The sequence below is a fragment of the Ambystoma mexicanum genome, chromosome 2q (assembly GCF_040938575.1).
Source record: "Ambystoma mexicanum isolate Mex_15411 chromosome 2q, UKY_AmexF1_1, whole genome shotgun sequence".
Taxonomy (NCBI): Eukaryota; Metazoa; Chordata; class Amphibia; order Caudata; family Ambystomatidae; genus Ambystoma; species Ambystoma mexicanum.
Genome location: NC_090924.1, coordinates 69,648,482 through 69,673,703, shown reverse-complemented (window position 1 = coordinate 69,673,703; position 25,222 = coordinate 69,648,482). Strand labels below are relative to the sequence as shown.

Genomic DNA, 25,222 nt, shown 5'->3' with positions numbered 1-25,222 from the left:
CAACATAGTGTGCTTAACGTGAAAGGTAGTCAGGGATTGGGCAGGACAAGTCTTTCTAAGGACAGCTACCAGGCAAGGAGAAACTCTACAAGGTTGGGAACGATCCCGAAGGTGCTGCGTGTTCCCAACAAGTTACCATCTCGGATCGCCTAAACCCTGAGACAGAACATTCGACTTTGAACCTGTCTAATTGTTATATATTTCCATCTCTAGTTCTATGGAAACAGTCTTCCCCCATCCACGTCAAATGAATAGGCTATGTCCGGCGCTTTCAGGTCACGCGTGTAGAGACCATGGAATGGAGGTCTCCTGTTTGTAATTATGAGGATTTTATGCTGTATCCCTCTCAGGTGCTTTATTGCCTAGGCTAACTGGAAACGTTCCATTTCTACTCGTCCTTGGCAAGGCTGTGCACAGTGTCTGCGCTGGAAGCCTGTCTGTGTGCTTCAACTGGATACATCTGTCAGCCTTTCCCCATTCACTTCAATGCAACTATGGCTTCCATCTTTGTTCTTATGGCCATCCAAATTAGTCGCAATAAAACATGAGCAAGCTAGGTATATGTAGTCTTAGGCATCTTGCTGTTTCCGCTTAACAAAGGATATACGTGTGTGTGTGTGTGTCAGTCCTCTAAATATGTGAGTCATAAGCATTTGCTTTGAGTCTATCTGCAATAAACTATTGTGTAGATTTGTGCATGGATGCCTATATGCTTCATGTCTGATGCATCTATGTCATAATATCAGTGTTGGCGTCATCAGCTTCTTCAAGGTTGTAATCAGTCAACTTGCTCGATCGAAGACAACAGCATTTCCTCCATGTTATCAGTCGGATGGGGTTTAAATGGCTGTCTGAGTGAATAGCGTTTTTCACATCTGCAGAACATCAACGATGGCGAGGAAGGGCCCAGGAGTAACGTGCATCTCTCGTTTCTTTCTCTTCAGGCTGAGAGCTGGGTGGAGGTCAAAAGGGCTTTTCCCCATGCTCTGATCTAATTACAAATGATACTTTACTAACGATTGTCATTATTTGGATTGTGCTTTTCCACTATTATATATCTGAATAATATGGATGTATGGGGCCATGCATTTCCAATGCCCACACACCTCTTACTGCCATTGCTCTTTGTGTGCTTATTTTTAAAAATTAGACACACCAATCAAATGCAATATCAATTTTTCCACCATGTCACGTCACGTAATATGGATTAAAACACCTCACCACAAATAACACTCACCCTGCACTTCTCACCACAGAACTATATGGAATAAGAAAAATATGGATGTGGACCTGGCCCAGAAATGGGAAGTCAATTTAACATCAGGCTCACAAATCATGTTAGAATTGCGTATAGAGCATGCTGTTCGAGAACATCAAAGGATAGTTACAGATAATGACAACATGAAAAAAGAAATTGTGGTCCATGAAGCAGCACTCACCACCAAAGAGAAGAATTACAGAACAATGTATGACACATTCAAGAGACACCAGGACGAAGTGAAATTGAGAAAATCTAGAAAGTTCTCGAGGGATGAAAAAGACTACAGGGATGTTTACTTTCCAGATGAAATATGACAATATCAACAAGAGCACTTCATGAGAAAGTGCACCCAAAACCTATACAGCCAGCTCAGAAGTTGACAGTGAACCTGGAATCGCCATGAACAACTCTACCACAACTAGGTCCAAAACGCCAACAAATGAAATTCCACTACCCAAGAGTTCTTTTTTAGAACAAATCCGGTGATACAGAAAAGGCAACCAGAAAACCACTATAAGAAATACTCAGAAGCACATCCACTAGAGACCCCCTAGAAGCAGGTACACCAACATAAAGAGGGAGAAGAGAGGAAAGAGGGGGATGGGGGATATGTAAACCCAGGCACAGGAACAGAAGGAGACCAACGTGTCACCAGATCCTGATTCCAGAAGCAACAGCAGGAACGAAGACCCCAAGCCTAGTGTTAAACCTTTCCATGTATATACTCACTCAGACAGAGAAATATTTGCTCAACAGGGGATCCCCTTCGCACCCACCAGCACCACCAACTACACTGATGCCCATATAGATCTCTCAAGTACACACGAAAATTGAGACTAAAGAAATTATTTGCGAAACACATCTCTTGAAAACCAACTCCAAGAACTAGACCGCAAAATCAGCGATGCCCCCATTGAAGAATTGAATCGTACCCACCTTCTTCTATGTCTAGAAGAAAGGGACAATAAGACCACTATGTCCAAACAGGAATCATCCAGCACTTAGACATCGAAGAACAATATATCCCTAAGAAGGAATTAAAAAAGAAATTCAAATTCATCCACAACCTACAGGTGGAAAATGCTATTGATATTTTCCAGAGAGCTGTCACCCTAGACCTAAAAACTGGAGGGCAGGAAACAAAGAGGAACAACAGGAACCCTCCGCCTAACCTTAGCCTCACTGAAAGAAAGGCCTTTGACAAGCTCAAGGATGATGAAAATATCATAATAAAAGAAGCATACATGGGTGGGAACATTGTGCGTATTGATAAAACTACATAACAATGGCACGCAGCCGCCTTGAAACACCAGAATGCTGTGAACTACTGCCCATGAATCCAAGCAAGAGTATCCCCATTGATTATTGACAAATGGCACAGAATTGGCTGACTCTCCAATGATGAGGCCCACTTCCTAATGGTGGCGCATCCTCCGATGTCTGCCATACATTTTCTACCAAAGATACACAAAGAATTATTTGACTGCATCCCAGAAGGGAGACCTATTTTGATTGGTATGGGCTGGACCACGAACCCATAGCTCAATATATTAAAAACTTTATAGACAAAGATGTAACTAAAATTCCAAACTATGTACGTGACAATGCACATCCTTCAAATCATATAAAATCTGGATTGGCAACCTAACTACATTCTTGTACCATTAGACTTCCACGACTTATATACATCCATCCAACAATCCATAGCACTGGAAGCTTTGGACTTCACTTATGCAAAATAATCTGCATCCTTTTTTCCCACTTAAAGATGATGAAAGAATTGCTGCTTTTCTCTCTCTGTAACAAACAATATGCTCCTCTTCAATGGTCTGTACTAAAGACAAATGAAAGGGGTGTCTATGGGGCCACCTATGCCCCAGTAGTAGCAAACCTCTTTATGAACATGTTTGAGCAGGTTCATGCTCTAGCCAACCCTGAACTCAATGAGAACATTGTTGAGTGGTATCACTATATAGACAATGTTATAATCTGTCACAGAAAGGGAACTAGCCCAATTTAATACCTACCTCAATTCCAGCACCTCTGGTATTACACTAACCTGCAAATTTAGTCTTACAACCATTGACTTTTTGCACATCCGTATCACTGTGACTGCAGGAAGAGAATCGATACACACACATTCTGCAAGCATACAGAAGTGAACTCCTTGCTACACGCTACTAGCTGCCACAAGAAAAGCATCATACGCAATATCCCAAAAGGACAAAATATACAAGCTCCAAGAAACTGCAGGAATGAGCCAGCTTTTCAAGATGAATTTAAAATACTAAGAGAGATTTATATCCAGAGGCTACCCAACCAACATAGTACACAAAGCAGAAAACAAGATGAATACAATCAACAGGGATACATTCATGATGCCAAAAGAAAGAAACAGGGAATCACAAGATACCCAAATGAGATTTGTGACACGATATAACCAGGATAGCCAGAGAATCCAGCAAATTATCAAAAAACACTGCAACCTCCTACAAATTGACCGAGAGATTAAAACCTGGGTGTCTGAAGCACCATTATTTTCTTTCAAGAAAGGACCTACACTCAAAAACATCCAGAGACCTTCCTTTGTGACACCGGCCACCACCCCAAGCATGAACTGGTTACTAACATCACAAGCTAAAGGGTTCCACGAATGTGGTACCTGTACAATGTACCCTTATGCCAGCAACACCAATACAATCATGTTTCAAGGCGCAACCAACATAGCATAAAGCAGTTAATCAACTACCGTTCAAAGTTTGTTGTATATGTTGTTGTTTGTGTATGTGCCCTTATGTACATAAGCAGCACGATAAGAGAACTATGTTTCAGGATTAGGGAACATCTCATCCTACTAAGCTTGCAGGACACAAGGTATCCTCTTGCCACTCATTGGCAGGAAAAGCATCAGTTGGACAAAAATGAGGGCATTAGCTTTGCCGGACTGGAACTGGTCCCCTGCAATATCAGAGGAGGGAATTGGGAACTTCATCTCCAACAACAGGAAGCAAGACGCATCTGTAGACACAGATTGGTGATGGCAGGACTTAATAAAGAACATGAAGTCAATGTTTTTTTGTGAATATTTATACTAAATGATCGGAAATTAACAGCAGCACAAATGGTACCAATTACTGTATGAAATATGTTTTCTTTCAACCGGGATTAACTTTGCCCTATGTACTTAAGTGCTATCCATGAAGAATGGTGGACTCCTTGGAACTCAGGCCAACCACAATTGGCCTTGGCCCTAAGTAGGACAACACAACTGAATTCACTGCCTTCCGCCCGCACAGTAATGCACTAAACTAATTCCCCATGCTCAAAAACCCAATTGACGCCCCATTGTTTAAGTAGGGTCTGTGGAATCTACTGCAGAAATTCATTTATTCTCTTGCATCTGACTTACACTAATCATTTGCAAGACACCCTCTTGTTTACAGGCTTCTTTGCCCACATGGAAGGCTTTTTCCAACTTTAGGAGACTCTTCCCTCAACGTGACCTTGCCTTTGCACGTCACAGTTTGAAGCAACTCCACGAGTTTAGTGAAACATCACCATGCTCAACGTGACAGCTCTGTAAATAGAGAGCTAAAAGATACAGCTAGCACTGCAATGACAGTGCAAGCCACACGGCCGACCGACCGACTGAGTCCCACACAGCCCCTCACGACTCAAGTTCATGTTACCTTGCTCGCGCTACTAACGCTAAATTACACCTGAACAGCTGGGTCCAACACGGCTCATTAGCAGCTGTACCCTGCATGCCATACTTTCACCGCACATCACAAGTCCATACCAGTTAATATTTTAGCCATTGTGCAACTCGCCCTTAAACCAGCACAATCACAATGCATTGCTCCTGAAAGAGACCTTGCATGCGCACTCCCAACAAGGATACAGGGTGCATGCCTGAGTCATTATCTGTGTGCCACATAATCGTACACCTAGCTAACTGCCTGCTGGGCAGCCAGGAACAACCACCTCACGTGCCCACAGCGTTACGCATCCACCAGCCCTCCTCTAATAGGAGGGGAGCTCCCAACCAGACAAATCTTCACACGTACATGGCATTTTTAGAGAACAATGAATATGACGCTAATCTGCTTTCCTGGTACACTGTGCTCAGCACACACTGAGATGATGACCATTTCAAAGGACTCCATGGAAATGGGCACACGGAAGCCCCGGCACTGTTGCTAACGGTGCCGCTGCTTCCATGACGACCATGCCAGTAGGGGCCTGAACTCCTGGCAGTAGTATGATGGTCCGGAAAGGGTGCTGGTACGTTGTTAATGGCTGCCTTATTTCCGGACTGCCATACTTGTAATGAGGCCGATTGTGTGAAAGTGATATGACAGAAATGGAAATAGCTGGTCTTTGCACATAGGAGGATACTAAGTTGTTTGCTTTAGCAACCTGGACATCTGAAAATGTTCAGGTTGGTGAGAACGAATAGTGTCACAGATAAGTTAAGAATGCCCAGAGAAATTGTTTGCAGAAGGGACTGTTTTACATACATGTTTATTAAGACTTTTTAATTCCGCGGACCGGAAAACACAGACTGATGGTTTGGTTCACCTGTGTGCAAAAGTGTGGTTTGCTTTACATAGGCTAATTGAACTGAGAATGAAGGATAATGAGATCATTGCCGGATTACGATGTGACTTGGCGGCTATGCGTGAGTAAATGAAGAGAACTCGAAACAGGATGAACTCAGTGTACAGTGTAGAGGCAGTTGTGGAATGTGAAGGAGAAATTGATAATCTAAAGACTATTGTGGAAGGTATTTGAAAATATAGAGATAATGATAATGATGTGTTATTTATATAGCGCCTTAATCCAAAGCGCTTTACAGAGCACATATTTACATACAATATCACCCTGCCTTGTCGGAGGTGCAGGCACTACACAAACATAGTTCTCAATACTCTAAAGACATACAGTTTTTGGAAGATGAGGTATTCAGGTTGATGTCTGAAGTTGATAGAGAGTTGGAAGCAATCTATGATTAGAAAAATTACAGATAGGAATGAGTTAATAGTTAAACAGAGAAAAGAGAATTCTGCAGTTGATGAGGAAACTCAAGAATTACATGTGCAACTTAGAGAGATAAAAACAACATTTGGGTGTCAGAGGCACAGAGCTGTTCTCTAATCCCTGTGAGCAATAAGACATTACTTTCACTGAGGGTGGATGCATCCACAGTCCGGGAAATTTTGCAGCTGAGGTTCACTCAGCAAGAGTTGGTTGCTCTCCAATGTTCGAGGACGGGCCTGCTTAATCAGAGCAGAAAAGGCGTTTCAAGAAGAATTGCAGTCTAATGCGATCAAAATCATGAGAAAAATTAAGAGTTGGATCAAACCATTCAGAAACAATTCAGGTATAAGTATCAAGAATACTTGGAAGCTGTTGTTGAGCTATATCAGACGTTGGGCATCGCCAATGCTCAGTATGTCAAATATTTCCATCTCACCATGGATCCCAACTCTGCTAACATCAACAATTTTATAAGAATGAAATAGGTGAAAATATTAAAAAAATGAATTAAAGGGCCTCATTGCCTGACAATTCTAACAGTGATCATATCTCCACAGAAATTAATATGTTGCAAAGGACAGTTGTGAATGAGTCCCTTGAGGAGTATTTTGAGCCATAGATGTTCCATGAGGCAGAGCTGAGAAGGTATGGTGCAAGAGATAGGTAACTTCCAAACACAAGATGCTGATGTTCTGCCACACGATGCTAATGAAAATACAAAACAATTGAGGAGTGTGGAGATAAGTGAATGAGATCCAAATGATCGGGAAAAGGCAGAAAAGGAATGGGGTGGTCCCGACAAAAAAGGAGGCCAATCAGTGACAAAGTTCCAAATGAATTCTAAAGACATAAATACAAACAGAAAAACTGAAAAAGTGATGGTCAAAAAGGGGAGTAAAATGTCGTTTTATATGCCCCTTTGCTTAGCAAGAAGCCAGACAGTCCTAAAGAAAATAAGCCATGAGATTAGCAGCAGTTCACACTTCCTGTGCATACTTGAAGAATCGTGAAGACAGATATTACACCCCCGTTACCATGGAAGACAAATGTAATGTTTTTGCAATGGTGGCCACATCCGCGCAAGCAACTGGGATGTCAAGGAAACTAGTGGACAACATAAATGAAGGGAAACCCCCCACAAGCCATGCTGAAATTAAAGAAAGCTTTATGGCTCTGCACACAATTTCAATGGGGAAGAAATACCAATGTAAGCTGCCATTGAAGTTGACATCAAGGTAGGGAAGCATAGACGTAGACAAGAGGTGGTGATCACACCCATTGAAGAGACCCCATTGCTTCTAGGAACAAAGTGTCTCAAGAGACTGTCCCCCCTAAATGGGGTGTTGTGGTCTTTGGCCATGAACCCTTTGAAACCTCAAAAAATGATGAGCCAGAGTAGCAATGCAAAGAAATGCCACACCATTGCTAGATTAGAGAGAGCAGTCGAGGTGTATCTTCTGAAAGGCTGTGTACCTAATGTCACTGTCATTCTCATGTGCCAGGGTAAAATACAAGGAGAAAAAGAAGAGCAGTCATTTAAGATACTTTTGGATCCCAAGAAGAACTGGCAAACACAGATAGATGAAAACACACTGCGATTTTATGTAACGGATGAAGACTGTGAACAAAGTGAGGTTTCAGAGTCAGATCAAGAAAAGTATATTTCAACAATTGCAGAAATACATACGAAAGAAGGTAAGGCCTGAGGGCGATAGAAAAGGGGGAGAGAGTCCCAGTGAGACAAAGGGCATTGAGCCTTGTAGTCAAAAAGAGGCAGGCTGAAATTGGTGAGTATAAAGCACCTCATAGCCCAATCTGGAAGTTCCAAATCGGGACAAACAAACAAAAGGATACACAAACATATTTGCTTTTGGGCAGGTGTGTTGTTCTGTGCAAAAAATTAAATTCATTGGGAAGGAGGGGTGGTCTATAGGAGTGTTTTGCAGCACTTTCACATTTCCAAGGTTATGCATATATTCTGCCAAGTTCTCCAAGGAGTAGCTACTTCCACTGGGGACAAAAGGGGAAATCATTCTGTCATGGGCGGGGGTGCATAACATGCAAAGGATAGGGTTGTTTTCTTTCCCAATGGTAAAATGTGAAATTGCATATTGTGTTTTCCCTTCTCTAAGAATGTGTGTGAGTAAATATTGTGTTTGTTGTGACCTTAGCTGAGAACAGGGGTCAAATGGAGTTGGTGGGCAGGTTCTTTACATGGACAAGATACTAGAGAGGGTTCTGAGATTGTGTTGCGTTACAAACAATATCATTCTCTCTCCGTTTCTTTTGCATATGTTTAATGTGAAGGCAACTGCTTTCTCTGCATATTTTCTTGGTTCGCTGAAAGTTTAGAAAGTACTTCAGGGCATAGCTGTAGAAACCGTGTGTGTTTTTATTAATAAAAAGGCACATCCAGGCTGATGTTTTCCTAATGTTTTTTCATACTTTGTGCATGTAAATGTCTCATTGTGTGCTGGAGTTTTCAAGTAAGCACATAAAGGTACGTAATTATGAAAGCATGTTTCCTGGTCTATTTTTATGTGATTTGTTTATTTGCTGATCAGTGTTATCAATGTGAAAATTGTGTGTGCCTGGCATTATACCAAGTGTGATACTTCCCTAGCCAAGGGTCCCATAAAAAAAGGTATTGTCGTGAGCTAGTTCCCCATACTTTAGCAAACAAAAATCTGGAACCACAAAGGCCTGCTCAGAGTGAGAGTGACCTGGATATGCATTTCCCTAAAGGTGTGTTGATCAGTCCCCACCTACCAATGCTTGTTTGATTTCACAGTAGACCAACCCCACCTTTCATTTTAACTTCTTACATTTCCAGCTGGAGCTCGACATGGCAGTTTTGAATCCCAGCTCCCTACTAGTACATGATGCGATTTTGGGCATGTCGCTCAATAAAATATGCGGTGTATGTGTAAATGTCCCTAAAAAACATCAGACATAATGAATCAGTTAGTTGGAAGTAGGTTAATTAGTCACATACATGATAGTTGTGGTTAAGGTGATAAGTATCGTCCAAGTGGTGAAGGCGATGAACAAGGAATGGACTCTATTGACACAGGCAATTCAATCTTAAGTTGTGTCTTGGAAGATGTACAAAAGTAATTTACGCTTGTTGTTCCCACCACATTTCTATTAAGATTTCCTTTATACTGCCAGCTTTATTTTCCATGAAAGTTGGTGCCTTGGCACGTCCACTTCGGAACTAGTAGGTCCATCGAAAAACAACATGCAGAAAGCATGACATGTTGGTACCGGTCTGTAGCGGTTACAACGTGACTTTATCGCACGTTGTAAGTTTGGTCGAGTCAGTTTGATCGAGTCGTCCTTATACACACATAAATATGTACAGATACAAATATGCGTGTCTATGGATGGGAGGGGTATGAGTGGATAGGGTAGGGAGAGGGGCATTAGGAGCAAACCCCCGCAACAAAATAACAGGATCAAAGAGACTCAATCAAACTTGCAACAATGTCATGTTGTAAAGACATGATGAATATCTAAATTGTAAAACCATATAACCAGAGAACTAGGGCTCAAATCGCCGCATCCGCACTTCATCACATTATGGGATCCTGATCGAATAACTTTGCCTCACTGAATCCTATTTTGCTTAACTACCGACATTGTGATTATCTAGTAGTAAATCTATTGAGCATGTGCTATTGAGAAAGTTTTTTTCTAGATTGAAAATATATGTATCCGATTGTCCCAAATCATGCAAGATGAAGAGGCATTCAAGATAAATACCAGGCAAGAGAATGGGACACTTAAGGATACTTCCCACCTAGTGTGCCATTTGGTCTAACAATGACCCTGGTCAGGGTTATAAACACATATCAGAAAGCCACTGTGCGCCGCTAGGAATCCCTCTACTAAGCCATCCAGTAACTTTGTGATACCATTATTAATATGAATTCAGGGAAAATTAACGTGTGTGAAAAATGCAGATGACCCCCCCCCCCCACCCCAAATACAACCATTTTGGAGGGAATTCTCCACACAGAAGAAGGTACCAGAGACTTCACAATAGTGTGGGGTCATAAAGGAAAATCTCAGAGTAACAGAGCATTTGACAAGAGAGCCACACTGAAAACCCTAGCCTATCCATATAGTGCCCCCAATAGCAAGCAGGACAGATGCAGATATCTAAGCAACGGGCTCACATCACATAGAAATTAACACCTTTTTGTATTTATTGAATATTTATAAGGTGCACTATTCAGCAAAAGGTGTTTCCAGGTGCCACAAGACAAAAGGGGGGGGGGCAGAGGAGATGAACAACAATAACGGCCCTACTAGGTCTTGTGACAAGTGCAGTAACAAGAAGTGCGGGGGGAGGGAGGGACATGGTATAGGGGGTTAGGGGAGTAAGTGAATGGTCAGGGAAGGGGGCCTAAGTGCTGGGGGGAGCCCAGCGAGGCAAGCGCCAGGGGATGCCATGGGCAGACCATTGTCTAAGTGTGAGGATGGGAAGATGGGAAGTGGACAGACACTGGAGGGATGCCTAACCCACCAGGCTAGTCATGGAAGGAGGCCCAGAATGGCTGTGCTGGTTTGGGGGAGGGGTGCTGGTATAGACAGGTCCAGGAGGGCCTGGTGCTCTGTATAGCTCTTGAGGGACCATGCTGCCAATTACAGCCGCAGGTTGGGGCATTAGCTAGGGAAGGCGAGAGGGGAGTAGATAGAAATTACCAGGTTATTGAGAAGTTTCTGGAACTTAAGGAGGTCCGGCTCAAGTCTGAGAGGGGCAGGGAGGCCATTCCAGAGGGAGGCACCTGCAAAAAGAGTGAGCTACGCTCCACTCTCTGCTTGGAAAAACATTTGATCTGAAGAGAGTTTGAGCTAGAGAACCGAAGGGCTCTAGCTGGGAGGTGTTTAGGAAGAGAGCGTTCGACCCAAAAAGCCTTGAGGATGATGGAGAGGGTCTTGAATTTGAGCCTTGCAGCCACTGGGAGCCAATGGAGAGATGTAAAGGCTGGAGAGATGCAGTCCTTGGGCTTGATGCCAAGGATAAGCCTTGCAGTCCTATTCTGGATTAGTTGAAGGGGGCGAAGAGGGGAAAGATTCAGATTGATGAAGAGGCTGTTGCAGTAGTCCAACCTAGAGAGAACCGGAGCTCTTGGGACATTGAGTTTCTGGGGGAAGGCAAGAAAGGGAAGAAGTGAAGCTGGAACTGGGCCTTCCTAGAAAGGTCCATGATGTGAGGGGAGAAGGCGAGCGAGGAGTCAAAGCTGACAGCATGGATTTTAGCCTCACAAGATGGTGATGGGAGGGGACCCAAGGAGGGCGGCCAGAGAGAGGGAGGGAAGCAGGGAGCAGGGGTCCTAACGAAAAGGATCTCGGTCTTACTGGCATTAAGACAGAGATCATTAGCCGTGCAACATGCCTGAATAGCAGTCATACAGTCAAGAATGAGAGAGGAATAAGAGGAGGTAGTGGGAGGAAGCTTGATGGAGAGCTGTGTGTCATCAGCATAACACTGGAAATGAGGAGAGAAGGAGGAAATCAAGTGGGCACTAGAGGGGCAAGGTAGATGTTGAAGAGCCACGGCGATAGGATACAGCCGTGAGGGACACCACTGGTAGAGTGCGATGGAGGAGAGGAAAGGGACCAGTTACACCTTGGAATGTCGATTAGATTGGAAGGTGGTCAACCAATCCAATGCCAGGTCTGTGATACCAAGGGTATCATGGAGCTGCTGCATGTGGGTGGCATGATTGACCGTGTCAAAGGCAGAAGACAAATCAAGGAGAATGAGAACAGAAGGAGAGTTAGAGTTAAGGTTTGAGAGCAGGTCTTCAAGGGTTTTCAGGAGAGCAGTTTCTGTGACACTAGATGCTCTAAAGCCAGACTGGTGGTCATGGAGACAGCCAACAGATTCAGTGTGGTAGGTCAATTGGGAGATGACCAACTTTTCCAAGAGTTTTCCCAGGAAGGGTGTAGTGGAGATAGGGCGGTAGCTAGCTAGGCAGGAGGGGTCGGCATATGGCTTTTTTAGGAGAGGGTGGGGTGCATAAGGGAGTGGTTGAGGAATTGTGGGAAGGAGACAGTGGCAAAGGAGTGGTTACAGAAATCGGCCAAGGCAGGAGCAAGAGGGGAAATGTTGTCCTTGATAGTTCTAGATGAGCACCTATTTGGAGGAAACTTTCATAGAGCAGACAACTTTGGAGACCTCATCCGGTGCTTTGGGCAAGAAGGAGGAGAGTATGGGGTGTGAAAGAGGGAGACCAAGGGAGGTATGAGAGCAGGTGGGGGAGTTGTGAGGGTGTAGAGGAGAGTGAGGACACGATGTCCTGGGTTTTGGTATTGAAATGGGAGGCCAGTGCAGTACTGAGGGCCTGGGATGGAAGAGGAGACATAAAAACTGCTGTAGGATTGGCGAGTTCCTTACAGATTTTGAACAGTTCAGCCGTGTTGCTGATGGACCCAGAAATGCAGGCTTGGATATGGGCCCTCTTCTTGGAGCAGATAGAGAGACAGTAGTGCCTTTGGAGAAAGCAACAGGCCAGTTTGTCAGTGGATGTGTTTGAGGCCTGCCACTTCTGTTCAGCAACTCTGCACTTGCGTTTCAGGAAGGTTAGGTCAGGATCACACCATCTGCTGCACTCTGAGGCAGGCGTGATACAGATCCTCTTGACATTGGCAATGGTGTGTAGGGTTGGAGATGGAGAGGTGAAGGTTAGCGAGGGCTGTGTTGGTGGGAGAGTTAATGGCAGGGGTTAGAAGAAGATGAAAGTGGCGGCAAAAGCAGTGACTGAAACTCACTTCATCGGTCAAATGGCGGAGAAGGAGACTGGCAGTAAGGGCAGAGGCTTAGCCAGGGAGCCCATGATCTCCAGCTGAGAGGAGAGGAGAGCATGGCCAGACCCAGAGAGAGGTGTAATGAGAGGGTTAGAGATAGGGATGCTAGCTGAGATGAGCACATCCATGGTGTGTCCGGCTTAGTGGGTCGGACATGAGGGAAGAATGGTGAGGGAAAGAGTCACAGAGGTCTTGGAAAAGTACAGTGGCAGCATCAGAAGAGTCAAGATGAATGTTATAGTCTACAAGGAGGAGAAGCTTGGTGGTAGAGGTCAGGTGATAAGAGGTGAGGTCAGCCCATTCAGAAAAGAATAGGGAGTCCGGGCTAGGGGGCCTGTAGATGGTGTTGAGAGTAAGCGAGAGGGTAGGAGAAACACCAAGCCTTCAGACGAGGCATTCGAAGGAAGAATAAGATCGAGTTGGTATGATAGTAGCAGGGACGCATTCAGGGAAAATAAGGGCTACTCGGTCTCCAGACTGGTTGGGCCTGTGCTTGGAGAGGATCTTCTAGCCCTCAGCAAGTAGAGTGTCAAGAGCACTGACAAAGCTAGCATTGAACCACATTTCTGTGAGGGCGAGAACATCACGTCTTCAAGAAGGAGACAGATGTCAGAAGAGTGTTTAATGGCAGAACGAGCATTGATAGAAAAATAAAGCTGGTTGCCCTCTTTGAAGGTTTTCCGAGGATGGGTTTAGGGATGCGGTATACATGTCAGGGGTAGGGAATGGGCAGGGGGGGTGGCAGAAGGAGGAATTACAGGAGAAGGAAGTTGATCAGAGATTGAAGATGCCTATCAAGAAGAAGGAGGTTGGGCTGAGAGCCCTGGACCATGACAGTGCCATCAGATAGACATTAATGATACACCTAGAGGATGTGAAGTGTGCCAAGAGTACTTACCATCAGGTTCCACCATTAATGGGAGAGGTTTGAGGCCCTATGGGGAGTCCATATGTCAGGAGAGGGGACGACAAAGAGGATGTCAGTAATAGTATGCCTGGAGGAAGCACTGACAAAGGTGTCAGCAAAGGACAGGCCTGGTTTGGAGACCAGGAGTGCTTTCTTAAGCTTTTTTCTTCCAAGCTTAGAGAGGTGGTATAGGTGACAGAGTAGCAGTTGTAGTAAATAGGGGTGATGGAGACCACCATGGAGGGACCATAAAATGCACGAGGAACTCACTAAGCTGCCTAGCAGCAGACAGGCGCAAACAAATTAAATGAACAATAAGTCAAGTATTCAGGAGGGATAAGGCCTAGGTTACAACAGACAGCAGAAAGCACCACACCATCAAGTGAGAAGAGAGAGGGAAAGAAACCTATACACAGCTAGCAATTGCAAGAACACACAAATATGACTTTCAAAAGAGGGAGAAAGCAAATATGAAAGCACACCCAGTAGTTTCAAAACACAAAGATTTGACTTTCTAAATAGAGGTACAAAGCCTGGCTTTCTGTCACGGCAGCCCTTTCAAAGCACACAGATGTGACTTTCCAAATAGAGGTAAAAAGCCTAGCTATTTAGTGCAGGAGCCATTACAACTAAGCACACAGATTGAACTTTCTAAAATAAGGGTAAAAGGCCTAACTTTTAAACACAGCCAGTAGTTCCAAAACACAGCGATTTGACTGTCAATAGGAGGTAAAAAAAAACCCTAACAACTAAGCACAGCAGGCAATTGTCAAGCAGCACACAGATTAGATTTTGCTGGCCTCAGTAACGGGTTAGAGGATTGCTAAGAGCACACCAGTTCAGGGTTATGCAAAGCAAAGAAAGACCAGGTGACATAGGCTAGCCTCAGAGATGGGTGCAAGAGGCACACAGGACAGTGTAGCGTACACAGGCACAGTGCTCTGCAGCTCTTCAGTACTTGGTCATACTCTAGCATAGGATGCCACAGGGTGGGACAAGCTGTTAATTTTCAGAAACACTCACTCTAGACTGGTCAGGGTCTGATTGTGTTGTAGTGCGAGTGCCAGGCTCTTCGCCGCCTTTGTCTGGATGAAGTTCCACTGCAGGCTGCAAAAAATCAAAGAAATTTGAAAGTGAAGTCTTTACCAGGGCAGAATGCATCATCTTCCGTGGAGATATTATCCGAGGTGCTCTTTCATGCAGGTCACTTGGAATGTACGTTGTAACACTCTCTTGTTACAAACAACCAGAAGGGGCGGGTCTGCAAACTCTAAGACATGGTTGGGTGATTTCTGAACTGCACATTCAATGGTGTATTCCTCCTTTGAGGGAGCTTGGGGACCATACATGTTTGACCCTTGGGACACTGATCATTCGTAACTCTGCCACTGGGAGGCAGCCACATCTGCCCCTTCTGTACGCTGGTGCCACTTTATCAGTGGAGGCAGTCAAGTAACCTGAGCAGGCAAGCAATAATTCATCACTCTGAGGCTGGAGTCAGCAACCTTTCTTTGGCTCTCCAGATGTTTTGGGCTACAATTTCTCATCAGTCCTTTCTTGCATTGTCGTAAGTGAAGTACCATGGGAGTTGTAGCCCAAACCATTTTGGAAATCCTCAGGTTGACGACCCTTGCTCTGGTTCTATGTCATTTCATCGACACCCGAGCTTTTTCCAAAAAACTTCTTTGACATTTTTTAAAATTCCCCTTCATTTAACTATTTTTTTATTCCCATCCACTCAACCTTTTGTTTGCCCTTTCCCACCCCCCCCCCCCCCAAAAATGTGATTACATTTTTTGGAAAAAACTCGGCTGCAAAATACCAGTCGTAAAAACGGTTGTCGATGAAAGGACGCAATACCCCAGCTCTAGGGTGGCAACCTTTCTGACCTGCATCTGTAGATGAAACCCTCATTGCTTTTAAGTGATATCCACTCTACCTACCGTTGTAGGAGGATACCTCAGTTCTTCGAGTAATATGCACACTATCTACAGGTGGAGGAGAATATTATCCACTCCGACATAACAACCATTCCCACCCTTAAGTGTAGAAGGAGCACCATCTCTCTTCAGTCAAAACCACTTCAATCTTTATTAGTAGAATTACCGAATGCCTGAACAAAATGGCTGCTGCTCTGCAGGAGTACAGGGATGAGTGGTGGCTAAACCGCCAAGCCAGCACCACACTACTTCTAAACCAGCAGCGATCTCAATCATAAAGGTAAAACAGACAGAGCAGCGATCTCAATCATAAAGGCAAAACAGACATAGCCAAACGGGCATACTTCCTATGCCTTTTGTGGTTACTGGGGCAGAGGGCAGGCTATACACTCAGGAGGGGTGACAAGTGATAGCAATTGCAACCCAAACAGCAATATTGCAAAGACTCCAAAATAACAAAATGTAATCACGATTCTATAAACATATATATATATATATAGATACTTTAGTTAAACCATCAAAAATGTAAACAACTAAATAGACTAACAAAACCCAACCCCTTTGGAAAGAAAATACAGAACCTGCATAGAATAATGCTCTGAGTACTTGAGCAGGCGTGAATAGGAACGCAACTGCAGCAAAGTCACTGTTCAAAAAGGATCTATCTCTCAAGAAAAAAGGCAGGAATGGAGACTTAAACGCCACTATGGTCCAAAGGTGAACCAGGGGGGGCAAGGGTCATATATACTGAGATGGGAACTAGGGGTGGTGGCTTTTAATCAACAGAGAATACAGAAGAATGTTCAAGTAATGTGCAACTGAGCAAATGTCCAGAGAACAGGCACAGCACACAGAAATCATACTGTTTCTTAGCATCGCCCTGAGGACTGATGTGTCTTGCCACACTGAACAGTTAGCACTGGCCACCTTGGAAGTGGGCACCAGGGTCCTTCACAGAACACTCTGTGGAGGAATACTCTTTCTATCAGAGATGGCGAGCATCATGGTCGTCCTCATGGTAGCGGACCCGTGTGCCTTTTTTTGTGGCTTGCCCTTTTGCTGAGTAGCAGTTGCCTTTGGGTCATTCACAAGGAATGGTCTTTCTGTGGCATACATTTTGGATATACCAAGACAGCAGCATAAAGCCGATTCCTGAGAAATGATAACGTACACAATACCAACTGTAACATGAAAGGCACATATTGGAACTTAATATCCATAAAATGCTCTAGTAGTGACATCAGTATTGCCGGGTTACAATATGTTCCACTTGTTGTGATATCACCACTTCACAGTTATCATCCTAAAATCCTCTGTTATCAGTGAACACTTGCTGACAGGTAGCAACGTTTATGGGAGCAGGTTGTTCCCCTGTCTGACTCCCGCCATCCTCCTCTTTGAGGAACGGCGCCGAAGTCCATTAACTTGCAGACCAGGGCACAATTATTTAAAAAAAGACAGGCCTTCTTAACACTTACATTTTCCTAACTTCAAGGCATCTATTGACTGTGTCAAAAAGACAACCACTATTCTCACTTTGGTCTTAGATAGAATAATGTACCACCATCAAGTATAACTTAAGGAAGTCAGAATTATCGCTGTGTTCTGCGCCTCAGCCTGTGGTTGAAGCCTTTACATGGCACAGAACAACTCTTAACTTATAATGCATACCCACCTAGTATACCACTCGGGGAGGGGGCACACATTATTCTGTATATATTAACAAACAACTCAATTTGTGAAAGCAGCATTTTTAACTCTAACGATATGGACATTTTGTAAATGTGTTATCTTGTTTTACGCATTGGAGATCATGATTTTTAATATATGGCATTTGAATGGTGTATTATTAATTCACTGTATTATATTATATTGTTAATGTCGTTGCCTTATAAAATATATATTCCATCGCTCTCAATTTGGTGGTTGCTTCGGTAGTTAATCATCTTAAATTACCAGTGCAGTCATCTGACCAAGTCAGAAAAAGTGTCACATAGATTAATACTCTAGCCTTCAATGTGACACTTTTAGGTCAAACATTCAGAAACATAGCTACCTTAGCACTGAGCAAGCTGCAGACGTTTGGACCCAGTCTTCAGGCCGTCCACAAAAACACACATTTGTTATTAAACCAGATAAACTGATGGCTGAATGCATAACATGTTTTGATGATTTTTTTTTCATTCGCTGATACATGCATTTTGAACTGATCTACCAGTTTCACTTTTTTGCGTGTCCAGTTTTTTGTTTTTAAGGGACTCTTGTAGTACATTTTTTTTATCATGCTAAAACATAACCTTTACTGCCAATGTGACCTGTATTTGTACCTAAACTTTTTGAGCAGTACAAGGATTGCCAAATGGGCCCTCTTGGGTATATAAGGATGTTCATTCAATCTTCCTGTCAGAAGAAGCAAGCCGACACAATGTTAATGGTAAAGATATTTGCACCGCACACCTTCACCCCCTGTGGTCCCCAGGTGCTCTGGCGCTTCTGAAAGGCAGTATTTGGTGTGTGGTGTGGTCGAGGAATACAACTAACAATAACGTCTTTTTAAATGCTGTTTGTAGGCTCCAGTAGGGATCTGTAACTAATAGGACGTCTATTTCTATTAAGATGTTTGCAATCAGTATATTATTTTTGTTTGACTCCCTAAATTTCATACCATGATTTTAAGTGTCAGATAACACAGTTCATTCGTTGGTGTATACACATATGCATTAAATTCGCTTAATAGAGAGGCACAGGATGGAATGGAAGTAGTGATGGAAAGCTTGCCTCGAAAGGACCCATGAGAGAGAGGACACAATCTCAATATTATTATAATACAAAATCCGTTAATTGGCCTATTTTTTAATTTTTTTATTTGTGTTTGGTGAAATTGCACCTTTACAAATATAGAAAATAACAATCATACATATTAATCACACAGTGGTATACATATTGAAGAAAACAGCAACAAAGAAGGGAGAAGATAACCATACAAGTTAAAACAGAACTGCTTGATAAAAAGAATTACAAAACACAAAAAATTAGGGACACTCTAGAAATTGCCCTAACTAGCATTCCTATCGATTTCGCGATTCAGTCTGCTAGGTAACAGAATCAAATACAACATTGCTTATATTGATGTGTGGTATAGAGTGAAGCAAAGTAAGAATGATGTGGTCAACAGTCGACCAAAAACGATATTAGACTGCAACAGAAAATTAAGAAACAATCACAAAAACAATAAACAAATTGAAAAATGCAATTAAAAGATAGCAATCGCTTGCTAAATGGATTAAAAAACTGAAAAAAACATCAAGAAGGAGGCATGATTACAACAACCTCCCATGACCTTCAAAGCTCAACACGCATGGGAGTATGAAAGGAATGTAATCATTCCTCGGCCTCTTTCAGTTTTGCATCAATGTGGTATAGTAGGCGGACAGTGGACAAAATGATGGCGTTACTTCTGCCCCACATACATCTTATCCACATTAGATTATGAGAGAGAAGCGATGCGTCACACAAGAATTCACCCCAAATCTGTACTCTCTGGGTGTCAAAGGAAGTACAAAAAAGGCAAAGTACTGCATTGGCATGGGGACCCAACACCACTCTTAGTAAAATGTGGTACACTCTCTAGAGTAGAGGAATCAGGTGAGTGCGAAGGCTGTCAATCCGCCTCTGGTGTACTAGAGCGCAGTTGGGAGAGTGGAAATAAACCTTGTTGGAAGTAACAAAAAAAGCAGATCGGGTGCATGATCAGAGAATTAAGAACATGGAGTAACAAAACTGGGGCCAAGGTTGACTCACTGCAGAGACTCCAGCGTCTCGTTGACTTTCACTGCCAGCGCAATTGCCTTGGCCCCTTCATCATGTAAGAGGTTTGCAGCCAAGCTAGAGCCAAAACAGGAAAGGGGTGTCAGTGCTATGAACAGCCTAAAAAGCATTCATCTTTTTATTTGCGCAAATAGTACACCATTACATTTGTCTTAGATTATTATACTCCAAATTGCACATTATTTCACAGTCCGGGAGGAGAAACAAATTAGACAAAGAGGATAGAAAACAAAAGAGGCACACACAAAAACATCTTCATTTATCAAAGGTAATCAGAACTAAGCAACAGTACATCTAATGAATATATACACCCGATTCATGGAATGGTTCAAAGTGTATTGTGGCAGTGCAAAGTCACTTTGCAGGGTGATAGTTTTAATAATATTGTAGACATCATCACATCACATCATCCATGTGTATTGGAGCAACACAGTTAGAATCCTTACTTACCCCACAATTTGCCTCACCTGTTAGGCATGACTGTCTCCATGATACGGCAGTAGTGGCTGTCAAGCCGGGGTGCGATTATTGCTTTCACAACCCTGTACCCAAGTCGTGCAGCTCCCCATGTCACTTGAGCAACAAGGAGAAACTCCAGACGTAACAATCAACGAGTGGACGAATTAAACCCACCCCAGTACGGATGTTTGGACACAAATGCTAGAATGGGGAAGACTTTCACATTTACACAAGGAACTGACTTGCTCAAGGATTGAGGACTTGAGCGCTAAATAAATCGAACCAGAAGAGGAATCACAATTTATGTTTAGGTTGCTCCAAAAAAACTTAAGAGTTGTTTTGTACAAAACCACAAGCCCCTGGTGAATTTCCCACAACCTTAGACACTAAAAACTTTAAGGAAAGAAACATGTTGGGCATATAACTGTGCTTTTTTTATATATTTATTTTATGAATTGAGCAGGAATTTCAGTATGTTGAGAATGGTATGAATGGTATGAAAGTTGAGTAGTGCTGTTTATATGAGGTATGACCAGTGTGAAATCACACAGCACGAGTCACTTTAATAGGGAGTATTTAAGTTTCCTTGTTTGCCGATGTGTTTTGTACAGACCACTCTTTTGGTAGTATGTATTTCTACTGGATTTATGGCTAGTCAACCACTGCCATGATTTTAATTGTGTTTAACTATTAAAATATGTATTTTTTTTTAATTTGATTTGCTAATGCATATTCAATGCGTATAGGAAGGCAGGAAATGTGAATATCTTCCCTGAATAACGTACCCCCTTATACCACAAGCGTTTTTTGTGTTTGCAGACTCAAGGTTATTCACCTTTGTGAAGGGATCGCTTGGTGATATGTTTCTCCTTCTGCCTTTCAAAGTAAGTTGTTATGACTGCCTCCCCACCTTCTATCCAAGTAATCCCCAATAAACTCACTGGTGCCCCAAATATGCTTATCCTCCCTTCTTAATGCCCTGATATCCTCTCTTCCGGATGATACAGGATAGATATGTCATGCCGCTCTCTGGCAATAATCAATCCATATGCATATGAGCTTCGAAGATCCGTTTAGTCCTGCGTCCATATTGCCCAATAATAGTGCCGGCTTACCATCAGTTAAGTCTGTTAATTAAATGGCTTTGCTCACGTAACACACACCTGTAGCCCGACTAGTCAGATAGCTTTACAGGTGATCAACATATGGGTTGTGTTTTCTGAGCTTCGCTTGCACTTGGGAGTACCTAGAGTCTATACTGCCCTGCCATTGATGTACAGTAATGCTGCCCGGGTATAGGATACATTAAGAAAGGTCTTGAAATGGTGCAGTCTCCAATTTGCATGCACTTGCCATTTTTGCATATTGGTATGGGATCTTTTCAGATCTGGTTTAGTTATTGGGATTTGCAGATTCCTCAACCATTTCAGCATCTTTGGTTCTGAATAATCCTTTTTCTTGGCTTGGCACATAAGGTGGAATGGAGAGATCTTTAAACAAGAAGTTTTTTTTTACCAGATTGCAGAGGGTAGTTTTAATAAAAGAGGCAATTTCTTAATTACAAATAAGGCTTCTGGTTTGACATATTTATGGATTTTAATCCTAAAAAGAGAATCATTTCCTATTTTGTCTATATTTATTTGTAAAAGCTGTATACAAATCGAAAATGCTTTTTTCTTATGTTGTCTAATTCTGTTCAAAAACAGTGCACCCTGATTCAGTGCCATTGAGAGATCAAAATACTATCTTGCCAGAGATCATAAACCCTCACATGTTATATTTCTAAATACCTATCTTATTCAATTCTGTAAACATTATGTAGATACAAAAATACCAACATGAATTATTCATACATGCATGCACTAGTAATGGTGTCAAGATTCAACTGGAATTGGATTGGAGAATCGCCCTTCTATTTCCTTTTAAGAAACTTATGGAACACTATGCCTAAACACCTCGGCACACAGGACCACTAGACCTTCAGGAAACACTAAATCATAAATACTCAACTACCACCATCATGATAACGGGACGAGAACCTACTGGCTTGACATCAGCACAGCACAAGGACTGAAACCTCACCATACAGGTATGCGCATTAAACCAACGGGAGGCTCTCCCTAATATTATATGACTATACCAGAAATCCCCACTCACATCTGTTTGACAAAGACAACAGATTCATTTAGGTTGGGCACCATGAAACCAAAGGTAAAGTGAACAATTGCTACCACAAGCATTCAACAAAATGCCCCTTCATTCTCCCTGAAGGTATCAATCAATGGTGCCCAATGCTTCCACCCACTACAAGTACCCCTTGCATGTTTACCCCATTTTTGCCACAACTAACTCACTTGCTTCTAAGTAAAATGCTCTACCACTTTACACTTCAACCACAAACTCCCTATGCACCGGCACCCAATGCCTATCAGCTACCAAATGAACACTAATTGAGCTATGATGAAGCTCCCATCTTTAGCTCTATCACACCCCATCCACACATCAGCAGCTAGCCAAGACCCACAATGCTTTAATTCAACAGATATGGGCTCTCCCTGTTTCTAAGTGGCACCATGAAACCCATAATACCAGAAGGACACTCAGGACTGAGTTACGTCCAACCTGCACCCTTTCGCATCTGCCTCTCTCGCTATCCCACTAGCACACTGCCTCTTTGTTTTTACAGTACCAAGTGCAGCAAGACCAACTTCAAATAGAAAACTGGTGTGCCTAAATATCCATTGTGTAGGTCAATTAAAGTATACCACTAGGTGTCTAGTTAAAGACAATACAACTGGGCTGCCTAATTACAGCTAATTGCAAACTAAAGTATTTATATTGTATGCTTTCAAGTTCTTTGCACATTCCAAAGGGGTCCTAGTTTCCTTTTCCACCTTCAAAGCACCAACATATTTCCGTTACTCTATTTATTTTATTTATTTATTGATACATTTATGGTGCGCCAAAGCCTGTAGGTACATTCTCCAGAGCGTCTTAAAGTGTATGAGTCCACTGTGTGGTGTATACCCTTCTCTTTTGAGTGTTCCAAACACTAGGGACGGTGGTAGGGTTATACATCTTTTACACCCACCTTTGAGTGAAAAACGTTACCTTCACTTACATCCAATATTTCTCGCTGGTATAATTCTAGTTCAAGTATGAGGACCTTCTCTCTTATTCTGTGCATCTCCTTAGCATTAACACAAATAAATGTCAGGCTTTTGGGTTACTGACTTTAGTTTTGGACACATATTGAGACCCACTTATATTTCTACTCACCTTTGACCATGCAAATATGTTTATTGCATGTTTATAGTTTCATAGATATTTTGTCTTTTGTTTGATCCTGACAAGATGTATAATTTCTGTGCTCACTTTACTAAAATGTACAATGCTCTGCTTTTTCTGCTTATTTGCCCTAAAAGGGCTTATAGAAGTTATGTTCCAGACCTCCTCAAAGGCTCTCGTCTTATCCTTTAAAAACAACTTGGATTCCTCAATTTGTTTCTTGTGGGCTTCAGATTCACTGTAGACAATCACTGAGGTTTGTGGGCATGGAGATGTGTGACTGCATGTTCAGGCGTGTGAACACACTTACGTGTGTGCAACCCTAGATACATGTAAACATGCATGCATGAGTGCACACAATGGTGTATTAGCATGCAGAAGTGTGTGCATGCATGTAAGTGTATTGGTGTGCAGGTATGTGTGTGTGTGTGTATGTGTGCGCACATTCAAACAAACCATTAACAGAATACAAGTGCTCCAAAATAATGCACTTAGAGCGGCCCTAGGTATTCCCAGAAGAGCACATATTTCTGAAATAAGACGGAAACACAAATGGCTCTCTACCCAAGAAAAAAATCAACCTCAAATCTGCCTCCCTCATCCACAAATGCTTAAACAACAAAGCCCCTATCTACCTAACAGAACGATTTACCAGAAAAAAATCTACTAGACCAACAAGAATAACCAGCCCTAACTGCCTTCTTGTACCCAGATTTAAACTGTCTACTATCGGAGGGTCCAGCTTCCCAGTTAGGGCAGCTCAATTGTGGAACTCCCTACCTCACGCACTTAGAGCTGACCTAACGTTCAACAAATTCAGAAAGAACACAATAAAATGGCTCACTGAGAATGCTATGTAACCCTCATTCTCCCCATGCACCTACCGCATGTATTGTACCTGATATAGACTTGCTATCTTGTTACGTCAGCCTGCTGACTTGTTGTCATCATACCGCTTGTACTCTATTACCTAACCCTCATCCTGTGGAGCCAAGAAAACTGTTCTACCATGTTCTGTAAAATTGTAACTGCTGTAAACTTGTAACTTCTGTAACCAAGCTGTAAGCCCTCTTATCACATGCGCCCTGCTACCTCTGGGTCCGGCGCGCACAATAAATAAACAAACTGGTGTGTGCGCAAATGTGGAGTCTTTTGCAGAAGTGTAGGCACACTGGGATGTGAGCATGCACACAGTGGTATGAACATGCACAGTGGAGGAGTATGTAAACAGGATCATGCACATGCAGAGGTCTGTGTACATGCACACTTTTATGTGTGTCTGTGTGCGGATGGATATGCAGATGTGTTCTGCTGTGCAAGTGTGGGTACATAAGTATGCACATGCAGGTGTTTCCACACATACAGAAGTTTGCACACACATAGGGGCTCACATACAACTCTGTTCACACACCATTCCATGTGTAAATGAACACCTTCGTGCACACACAGCATCCGTACCAGGATACATATGTGCCAATGCATGCACACTGCCATAGGCACACATGCACACACACTACAAACACACCTCTGTGAAAATGCACATTCATGTGTGCATACACACACACAAATATACAAATGCACCTACACATGTGGTCATACACCCATACCCACTCATCACTGCACAGACAAAGCCCTCTGCATGCACATAAATCTGTATGCACACTCAAGAAATCAAGTGAA

The 25,222-nt window shown here is 42.8% G+C and overlaps 1 protein-coding gene across 1 annotated transcript in view; it reads right to left on the bottom strand.

Moving 5' to 3' along the window:
- The window catches only part of NLRC3 (NLR family CARD domain containing 3), a 425,619-nt gene that overhangs the window by 76,715 nt on the left and 323,682 nt on the right, over nucleotides 1-25,222 (bottom strand). The window contains exons 11-12 of the mRNA XM_069646866.1: nucleotides 19,769-19,852; nucleotides 15,051-15,134 (exon numbers count right to left, since the gene is read on the bottom strand). Of these exons, the coding sequence (XP_069502967.1) occupies nucleotides 15,051-15,134; nucleotides 19,769-19,852 (168 nt within the window). The remainder of the gene's footprint in view (nucleotides 1-15,050; nucleotides 15,135-19,768; nucleotides 19,853-25,222) is intronic.